This window comes from Alexandromys fortis, unplaced genomic scaffold (genome assembly GCF_014885135.2).
Source record: "Alexandromys fortis isolate MF-2015 unplaced genomic scaffold, M_Fortis_MF-2015_v1.1 scaffold_51, whole genome shotgun sequence".
In the NCBI taxonomy this organism is placed as follows: domain Eukaryota; kingdom Metazoa; phylum Chordata; class Mammalia; order Rodentia; family Cricetidae; genus Alexandromys; species Alexandromys fortis.
The window spans coordinates 2,677,188-2,688,253 of NW_026067925.1; the positions used below are offsets into that span (position 1 = coordinate 2,677,188).

The following is an 11,066-nucleotide window of genomic DNA, read 5'->3' on the forward strand; positions in this document are numbered from 1 at the left end:
CTGATTTGGACCTTGAGATTTCAGTCCGGTGCTCCATTGTGGGTCTCTGTCTCTGTCTCCTTTCATCGCCTGATGAAGGTTAATATTCAGGAGGAAGCCTATATGTTTTTCTTTGGGTTCTCCTTCTTATTTAGCTTCTCTAAGAACCCGAATTATAGGCTCAATGTCCTTTATTTATGGCTAGAAACCAAATATGAGTGAGTACATCCCATGTTCCTCTTTTTGGGTCTGGCTTACCTCACTCAGGATGGTGTTTTCTAATACCTGACCAAGATGTTTAAGATGCCGGATCCTAAAACTAGGTTGAATTTGAAGTAGCACTGTAATCATCAGCTTTTAAAGGTAAGTATACAAGAGATGCACGACATCTAGAACTACTTCCAGAATATTTTTATTAGTTTGTTAATATTGACTGTTTTAATGGAAAAAGATCTGTTCCTTACATTACCAATATCACATACCTATCACTGAGGATATTTCCATGTGGAAATTGATATGTTCATCTGTTACTGTTGCAAAATTTTCTTCTCATCTAAGCTATTTTAAAATCTCGATCTTATCAAGCAAACAATTAATTGTGATTTTTCCCTCTTGCAAAATGATACCAGAGAGAAATGTATTAAGTACTGCACAATGTTACTGGATGTTTAAAAATGGAAATAAAGTCTAAAAATATTTAACTAAAAAAAAGCATATGATCTTACTAATAGATGCAGAAAAGGACATTAGTAAGATTCAATATAGCATCATGATAAAGGTTCTAAAGAAAATGGGGCTGAAGAAAACATACTTCAATATAACAATGTTTATATATGACAAAAGCACAGCCAACATTATCATAAGTAGTGAAAAATATGAATAAAGCCTATTAAAATGAGGTGTAAGACAGGGCTGTCCATGGTGTCTACTGCCTTTCAGTCAGTGCTAGATACCTTCCACAGAGTAACAAAATGAGAGAAAGGACTTAAAGAAATAAAACTGGAAAAGAAGAACTCAATTTATCTTTATTTGTAGACAAAATGGTATTATATAAAAGATTCCAAATATTCTACCAGAAAAAAATTCTAAATATGATCAACAATTTCATCAAAGTGTCAGAATTCAATATCAAGTTAAAGAAAAAAATTGTAGCTTTTCTATAGACCCAGAACAAAAATGCTGAGAAAGAGATCCTATAAACACTGCCATTCACAACAGCCTCAAAATACATCCAAGAAGGAACCTAACCAAGAAGGTGATAGACTTCTCCAAAGAAAACTTTAAATTTGTGACTAAAGAAAATGAGATACTAGAAGACAGAAATATAACCTATACTTGTGCATTGGTAGAATTAATATTGGGGAAATTATCATCTTACCCAAAACAGTTTACAGATTCAATGCAATCCCAATCAAACTATATGTGACATCCTTCAAAGACCGGGGGCAAACTGAAATTCTTATGGAAGAACAAAATTTCTAGGTCAGCTTCAGCAATCCTGACCAAAAGAATAGTGCTGAGAGGAGTGGCATGCTACTGATCTGGAAAAAAACTTCTCAAAATAAGAAGTAAAAATGGCTAAATTATTTATTTTAATGTGTTCCACATCCTTAGCAACCAGGGAAACTTAAGTTAAATTTACTCAGAAATTTTGTAAATGTGCTACATTGTCTTTATTGTTTTTCAGCTACACTGATTTCTGAAGTGGCTGCACAAGTTTGTACTCCCATCAGAGTGGAGAAGTGTTCCCAGACTCCACATCCTCTCCAACATAAACTGTCCTCGGTCCTTTTGATTGTAGTCACTCTGACAGGTCTAAGATGGTATCTCAGAGTCATTTGATTTGCATTTCCCTGATGATTAAGGATGTTGAGTGATTCCTTAAATCTCTTTTGACCATTTGAAATCCTTCTGCTGAGAATTCTCTGTTTAGCTCTATACCCCATTATATTAAATGGATTGTTTTGTATTTTGATGTCTAGTTTATTGAGTTCTTCATATATTTTGAATATTAGCCCTTTGTCAGATGTGGATATTTTCCCTCTCTGTAGGCTGTTGTTTTGCCTTACTTACCATCTCCTTTACCTTACAGAATTTTTCAGTTTCAGGAAGTTCCCTTTATTGATTGTTATTCTCAGTTTCTGTGCTACTGGTGTTATATGTAGGAAGTGTTCTCCTGTACTAATATGTTCAAGGCTACTTCCCACTTTCTCTTCTCTTAGGTTCAATGTAACTGGGATTTATTTTTAGGCCCTTTGATCCATTTGAACTTGAGTTTTGTGCATGGTGATACTGAAAAACAAACAAACAAAAACAAAACAGGGACATCATGAAATTTGCAGGCAAATGAATGGAACTAGAAAAAAAAAACATCCTGAGTGAGATAACCCAGACTCAAAAACACAAAGACAGTATGTGCTCAGTCACAAGTGGATATTAGACATAAAGCAAAAGAAAACCAGACTATAATCCACAGCTCCAGAGAAGGTAGGTAACAAGAAAGACCCTAAGAAAGACCCATGGATTACCCTGGAAAAGGGAAATAGATGAAATCTCTTAGGTAAAATGGGGGCAAGTGGGCTCATAAAAGGGAGGGGATGGGAGATGGGAACATGAAGGAATGGGATGGTCAAGAGGGGAGAAGAACAGAGTGAAGAGTAATGAAAGAGAGATCTTGATTAATGGAATCACTATGGGTTTAGGGAGAAACCTGGTGCTAGGGAAATTTCCAAGAATCCACAAAGATGACCCCAGCTAAGACTTGTAGCAACTGTAGAGGATGTGTGTGAACTGGCCTTTCCCTGTAATCAGATTAGTGAATACCCCAACTATCATCACAGAGTCTTCATCTAGCAACTAACAGAACCAGATACAAATATGCACAACCAAGCACCAGGCTGAACTCTGGGATTCTGATCAAAGAGAGGGAGTAAGGAATATATGAGCAAGGGAGGTCAAGATCATGGTAGAGAAATGTACAGAAACAGCTGAATCAAGCTTGTGGAAACTCATGAACTCTAGACAAACAGCTGTGGAGTCTCCATGGGACGAACTAGGTCCTCCATACGTGGTAAAGCTTGGACTATAAGAGGCGGCCCTGGCAAAATCTATTGCTAGTGCATGAGCTACTTGTTGGGGCCCCTTCCCTACAGAGAGATACCATACTCAGCCTTAATGCAGGGAGAAGGTGCTTGAACCTGTCCCAACTTAATATGCCAGACTTTGTTGACTCTCCGTGAGAGCCCTTACCCATTGGGAAGAGTGGATAGGTTGGGGAGGTGGCAGGTGGGAGGTCAGTAGAGGGATGGGAAAGAAAACTCTAGTTAGAATGTAAAATGAAATTTAAAAAAAATAAGTAAATAAAAATTAATATTTATTAGAAATTTTATCTTACTCCAGTCAGAAAGGCTAAGACTAAGGAAACAACTGACAACAGGTACTGATGAGGCGGTGGGCAAAGGGAAGCCTGATTCACTGTTTATGGTACAATACTGGTGCAGTCGCTATGGAAATAGGTATGAATGCTCAAAAAACTAAAAAATAGATCTACCATATGACAAGATTGTATCACTCTTTGGACTATACCCAAAGGACTCAACACCCTACAGCAGAGATAGCTACTCTCGTCACAATTGCAAGAAATGGAAGCAGCCTAGAGAGCCTTCAACTGATGAACAGATGGTTAAAATGTGTGCATCCCATTTTATTTACCTTAGCCACTCACATAGTCATTTAGTACAGTCACATTGTTAAATTTTCATTTAGCTTGTGGATGATAATGCTGAAGGTCCTTTCAAGGACTAACATTCCATAAGTTTTTTAAAAGTCTTGTCATAAAGTTTGGTTCAGGGCAGCATTTTTGTCAATGAAAGTGAACTCAATTAGCACGAGCATTCTAACTCTCATTTAGGCTTCGTGCCAAAACAAAATTTACAGGCAGCTGAAAGTTTATTTTTTTATGAGCATGATGAATTCTGCATACCTTAAACCCCAGAGGATTTGCAGAAATGTTTCAGAAGTTGCATGTTACACAAAGCCCTAAAACTAATGAGATCAAATTATAAAGTTGAGGAAGAAAAGTTTTCTTCTTTCTCTGATGAAAGGCAACAGGGATCTCCAGGGCTCTCCTAACCAAAACCACACAAACCTCAAGAGCTGGGGAGCCTCAACCTTTGATAATAATCACACAGCTTCTCACAGCGACAGAAATCAAGGCTCTACCCGCAGTCATTTAGGGTGGAGAGGGATGAGCTCAGGCTACTTCACCACTCAGCCCTCATATCACACAACTCACAAGCCACAGAAAAAGTAAAGCTGCACCAACTCAGAAAATTCTGTCCTTGCCAGGTGCAGATATTCAAATGCAAAAGGTACCGCAACTTCCTTAAGGTCACCAAACAATTGGTAATAAAAGAATCCAGACCCTGAGATCAGTGATTTTTATAACTCAGTTTTTCTTTCTTTTGAGTGAATAACAGCTTTGTTTCTACAAAAGCCATGAAGTGGAAGTGACTTCTTAGTAACCTAATGAAGCACCAAGGTAGGACACAACTCACATCCTGTGCCTCTCTTTTATTAATAATGAATTGTCTTCACCCACTCATCATGCCTCTTTGAAGCTGGAAAAAAAAATGTGATTCTTTTGTCTATAGATTGGTAACACAATTAAAATGAGCACATGTTGATTAACTTCAGAGAGAGATGAAGATGAGGTGGGATTCAACAGCCACATCCTAATTCAGACTATGCCTGGGGTAGAGAACAAATCTGAAAGCCACACTGTAGTATCAATGATACGCAGAAAACATCTAGCATGAAGTTAGATAATGACCAGATATGGAAAACACCTTTGTGGAATATGTATCTGTCATTCTTTACACTGCAAAATATTTCAAAATGCTTCTTTTCTTTTCACTTATTTTTCTTTCTTATTTCTTATTTTTCAGACTTGTTTTTTTATTTTTTATTTTATTTATATGTAATGTGTTGTACCATGGTATGTTACTTGCCCTGAGGAAGCCAGAAGTAAGAATAAGATCTCCTGAAGCAAGAGTTACAGGAATTTGTGAGCTGTATTGTATGGACAATAGAAACATAACTCTGGTCCCTTGGAATAGCAGCAAATGCCCATAAGCACTGAGCAGTTTATTAAGCTACAGTTAGAAAGGAAAAAAAGAAAAGTCTGGACAATGATATTGCATTCCTTTAATCACAGCACTCGGGAGGCAGAGGCAGGTGAATCTCTGTGAGTTCGAGGCCAACTGGTGTACAGAGTGAATTCTAGGATAGCCAAGGTTACACAAAGAAATCCTGTCTTAAAAAACGAAAAGAAATAAAGGAGGGACGGAAGGAGGGAGGGAGAGTGAGAGGAAGGGATAGAAGGAGGGAGGAAAGACAGGATTTCATACTGCAGTGCTTTCTATCCATTCTACCCTGGAATTTACTTTGTAACCCAAGTTGGCAATGAACTCATGTAACCCCTGGGTTGGTTTCCTAAGTTCTGTGATTAGTGGCACATACTACCATGCCTCAAAATTCTAAAATTAATGATGGCTTTGCAAACAACACCTATCCCCTGATTGTGTTGGAAGGGAATTATATATGTTGAAGGAAATCTAACATTTACTTGTATGTAGTATGTTATAGAATAATCACAGTTTGTCCTAAATACACAAGAAACTAAATCAGATTCTTGTTCTGTTAATACATTCTCGTATATCTTTGGTACAATAATTGAACCATTTTGGTTTTGAATACTTAGAACTGATTTACTTACAGAATTGCTCTAAAGTGAAAGTTTAAAGGCTTTGGTCTGTAAGATGTTCTACTGATGGAAGAAATGAGGTTTCTTATATTTGGGAAAGCAGAAGGTCCCTAGTAGGACTTAATTTTCCCTGAGGTAATGGGTGAAAACCCAGAGCAATACAGAAAACCAGTTATGGGGGATTGGAACAATCACCCTCAAGACAATTTTGAAATCAGGAAGAATCACAGTGAGTTCAGCATTAAGGAGGCTTACACCAAATGACTGACAAGGAAGCCCAGGGTTTTTTAAAACACAATCCCCAATATCATAGACTTAGAATAGAACTGAGAAATGATTACTCACATATAGTAAGATACTGAGACAATATTACTAAAGAAAACTGGAGGTACAGAAGAAGGAAAATTGGATTATGTTGTTCATGCACAGCTGGGAACGAATGATGCTCTGAGCAAGTCTAAGAGGATAGAAGAATCAGACCTGTAGGATCAGGTCCAGAGGGTCATTATCTCTGCAACTGTTTGTGTGTTTACATTATCGTTCTAGGTTCATTTTGACAATGTTATGACAGATTCTGGCACAAGAAGCTTATTCTAGACTGACCTAACTCTAAGCACTATGGAAACTGTTACAACATGCTCAAAACTCAGTGCTGAAAAAGTAAAACAGACACAGTTTCTAGATTCATCGCTTTCTGCTTCTTAACTTATCCATACAACACTTAACTGGGAATTCTTGTCTTCTTAAAGTGTCAGCTTGAGAAATAAAGAAATAACGATCATGGTGACATTCTTGAAAGGAAAACTCTAGGGAGTGGAAAGAATGGAGACAAAGCAGTGTGATTCCAGTTACAAAGATGTCGCTTCCTAGATAAAATTATTTCCAAAGTAAGATCATCTCGGCTGTCCTACACAGATCACAGCTGTCTTCTGTACTTCGTATTTATGCAATGAAGTGAAAATCAATAAACATTTGAAAGAATTTGGGGAAATGTAGACTCCATAAATGCTAGTTATCAAGTATGTTGACATGTGAGACAGGAAAAATATCTCTGCCTAATAGGAAGCTGAATATCTTAATGGTATAGACCGGCAGCTTGTTGTGGAACTTAGAAAATGAGAGTAAATAGATGAAGAATTATTGAAAAATCCACACAGTGACATCACAACATTTGTCTTTGGGCATATCTTACTGTTAAGAAAACCAGCATAATGTCTGTTGTCTCCTATTTTATATATAGTCTTTATCAATAAGTCTTACACAGTCAGCTAATTACTATGAACCCTAAAAATACTAGGGTCTTCTAATGTCCACCCTTCTCTCCCCTCAAAGAATCAAAAGAAATGTGCTTTGTTTTGTTTTCATTTCTTTTGGTGTTTTAGTGACTGGTTGCTATCCACATGAAGAATCATGATTTCAGGTTTCTCCAACAATTTTAAGTCATTATCCAAGATTAGTCCTAAAATTACCAGGAAATGGTAACAATGTTTCCTCAGCAGACATGGGATTATATAGCACATAGGAATGGCTATCTTAGACTACTTCTGTCTTTTTCAGTCTTTGGGTTGGTGTTTGTTAACTTGACACAAACCTACATGTATCTGGGAAGAGAGAATTTTAATTGAGAAAAACGCCTTCATAAGACTAGCCTTATTGTCTATAACTCATCCTGTCAATGAGTTTGGGCCCACTTACTGGTAACAGGCATAAATTTCATCTTGTGAAGCAAGATTTAAATCACATGACTTATTTATGTGGTGTTTTTAGAAATAGGGTCTTGCCATCAAGTTCTGGATGTTCACCAAGAGCAATGGTGATAGCCTGCAATATTTTGGAGATCTCTGTGTCCCCAGGAACCAACAGCTCAAGAGCGGTCACCCATACATGGCTTTAGGCTTTTTAATTGATATTCAACCTTATTTAAGGCCAGAAAAAATAAAATTTCTGATGACATAGTAAGTCATAATTAAGATATTGTTGAAGACATAAATGAATGCATAATTAGGAAATCACATCTTCTACATACATGGCTGAGTTTTACTAAATTAAATGGAAAATTGGTTGTATGTTGTAAGTCTGATGGTTTCTCTTATCCACATTGTGCATTTCATTTGAAAATAATAATGAATAAGGAGAATTAAAGTTTTGTCTGTTTCCTTTTTATATTTCAGTAACAAAAGAAATGACAATCAACCATACAATCCTGAAGGAATTCATTCTCGTAGGCTTCTCTGCTTACCCACATATACAGACCTTCCTCTTTGTGATCTTCTTCTGCCTCTATCTTCTCACTCTTGCTGGAAACCTGACCATCATGGGATTGACATGGGTGGACAGATCTCTCCACACCCCTATGTACCTCTTCCTCAGTGCACTCTCCTTCTCTGAGACCTGCTACACCTTGACTATCATCCCCAAGATGCTGGCAGACCTCCTGGACAGGGACAGACGCATTTCCGTCACTGGCTGTGGCTTGCAGATGTGCTTTTTCCTGGGCCTTGGTGGAACAAACTGCATCATTCTCACCTTGATGGGGTATGACCGCTTCCTGGCCATCTGCAACCCCCTCCGATATCCTCTTCTTATGACCAATGTTGCATGTGGACAACTTGTGGCCTCTGCTTGGGCTGGAGGCTTCTTGATTTCTCTAATAGAGACTGCACTGATATTCAGGGTGTCTTTCTGCATACCCAACCTCATCAGACACTTCTTTTGCCACATGAGGGCAGTTGTGCGACTGTCCTGCACAGATAGTGACCTCACAGAATTCATTGTAACACTAATGTCAGTGTCAGGTTTGCTGGGTACATTCTTGCTCATCTCCTTGACTTATGTCTTCATCCTCTCTTCTGTACTCAGGATCCCTTCAGCTGAGGGTAAGCAAAAGGCATTTTCCACCTGTGCCTCACACCTCACTGTGGTCATCATCCACTTTGGGTTTGCATCCATTGTTTATCTGAAGCCAGAAGCCTCCGGGGGAGATGATACACTTATAGCAGTTCCTTATACCATCATTACCCCTTTCCTCAGTCCCATCATATTCAGCCTCAGGAATAAGGATATGAAGAATGCTTTTAGAAAGATCGTTAGGAAGATAGTAGTACTGAAAAAATAATATTATTATTGTTAATATATGGTTGTTCATTAATCCATGGAGCATTTGCTCTGTGACGGCCATAGAATGGCTTGGATATAGGAGCAAGTGATTGGAACTTTCATCTAAGGTTTCTCAGGTATTTTCTAAGTTTGTTCAGGAAGCTCTCTATCCCTAGCCCTGCTGCTCTGAGTATTCTGCCAATCAATTTCTGGGTATACAGTATCATTCTCAAGTGAGAAAGGGAATGCAGCAACACGCTAAGCAGCAATATGATCACTGCACAAACAGGTATATTTATTATCTAATGATTAAGTCTTAATTTTTTTCTGGCACAGAAAGACATTTGGTTAGACTTTCCAGTAGAAGAGCTATTTCTGGTAGGAGCTATATGTTGTAAAACCCAACAACTGGCCATTTGTTCAAACATAGATATGCATATGGATGCACACATTCTCAAATACACAAACCCACTTGTTGAGTAGTCACACCACACTGATCACAGATTGATTAATGGTGCGGGAGAATTGTCTGTATTTTGTCAATCATATTTTAAATAAACGCTGATTGGCCAGGTAGGAAATATAGGCGGAAAAACCAGACAGGAAGTAGAAATGATGTAATGAGAACAGGAGAATTCTGGGAAGGAGGAAGCTGATTCCTCCCACTCCTGCTCAGATCACCAAAGCAGCAGGATGTGATCTGCCCCACTGAAAAAAGGTACTGAGCCACATGGCTAACATAGATCAGAAAAATGGGTTAATCAAGATGTGAGAGTTAGCCAGTGAGAGGCCAATCAACTTATAATTTATGGAGACCTCCATAATTTTTCTTTGGGGTTAAACAGTTGTGGGGTACCGGGCGGGACAGAAACACAAACAAGCAGACCCTTCATGTTACAGATTAATAAATACTTTGTTAGTTGGTGTGAGAGGTCCTTCTGTCTATGTGTTGCTTTTATTCGTTAATGAGCAAAGAATTCACTTGGACTATAGCACGGGAGGAGGAAGGTGATGTTAGAGAGGATGCCATGGAGCCACCGCCAGAATCAGACATGCTGAAACTTTGCCAGTAAGCCACTGCCACATGGCAATACACAGATTAATGAAATGGGTCAAAAAATTTAGAGTTAGCCAATAAGAAGTTAGAACTAATGAGCCAAGCAGTAGTTTAAATAACACAGTTCTGTGTGATTATTTCAGTGGTCTGGGTGGCCGGGAAACAAACAGGCAGACAAGTGGCCTCTTCCAACTGTGACATCACAGCTTCTAAATAATAAATTCTAAGTATGGGAGAAGTCTTTGAACACATTTACCATGGGTAGATATGACACCAATACCTGAATGCTCTGTGATTTGAAAAGTGTTTGATATTTAAATATATTTTTATTCTCTGTTGCCAATATAAATAAATATTCAAATAAAGTTTCTGTGATATTGAGATATTTGATGCCCAAAAAACATTTTTGATAATATCAACAAGGTAAGAAATGTATAAAACTTTTAATACGAGGTAAAGCTAGTCGGGAATAGAAAAAGAAACCCAGTACAAATTGTGCAATGGAAGTGAGACCTTTTAGTCACAATTTAGACACAAAAATCTACAAAATTCCTTGAAAGCTTTTCTCAGCTTTTCAGTTAATTGACTGTGATGCCTATAAAATATATAAGTTATGAATAAGGACATGGTACTTATATGATGTTTTAAGAAGACAAATGAAATAATGAATAAAAATCGTCACACATATAGGGTCATTGAGGTTGGTACTTGCCATGATGACTCTTCCTTTGCATGAACTGGTGTTTAGATCATATCTGCAGCCACGGTCTGTGTTACCATCAATCTGCTGAAAACATTTAAGTATAAGTAATGTTCTTTTAATTTATCTCTACTTCTGAAACTATGTTTTCTCAATCCAAGGAAGGCAGATGTCTTGAAATAAATAGTATTTGCTCACTCATGATGTGGGTAGATGATGTTCCATTTAAATATAGAATTGAAGCTGCAGGATTCTATTTTAAGTAAAATAGTATGCAAAAGACCAAAATGTGTACATTTACTCTTGTGTGTGGAAACTAAAAAAGATAATCTGAAACAGGGTCAGTGTTTACTACAGCCTGAGAAAATTTAGCAAATAATTAAAAAAAAGAATTATATGCTATAATACTTAACTAAGAGGCAAGCTGTACCCACTGGTGCATTATGCTGTGTGATAACTATGGGGCAGCC

At 37.7% G+C, this 11,066-nt stretch overlaps 1 protein-coding gene across 1 annotated transcript; it reads left to right on the plus strand.

Annotated features, from left to right (window-relative positions):
• The first annotated feature begins 7,925 nt into the window (after positions 1 to 7,925).
• Positions 7,926 to 8,858, plus strand: LOC126502173 (olfactory receptor 10X1). The gene has a single exon (XM_050143015.1). It carries the CDS (start codon positions 7,926 to 7,928, stop codon positions 8,856 to 8,858), a length of 933 nt encoding a protein of 310 aa, XP_049998972.1.
• The last annotated feature ends 2,208 nt before the right edge of the window (positions 8,859 to 11,066 follow it).

Bases quoted from the DNA above. Each gene is read 5' to 3' on its own strand.
- LOC126502173 (XM_050143015.1), top strand. From the start codon at position 7,926: ATGACAATCAACCATACAATCCTGAAGGAATTCATTCTCGTAGGCTTC.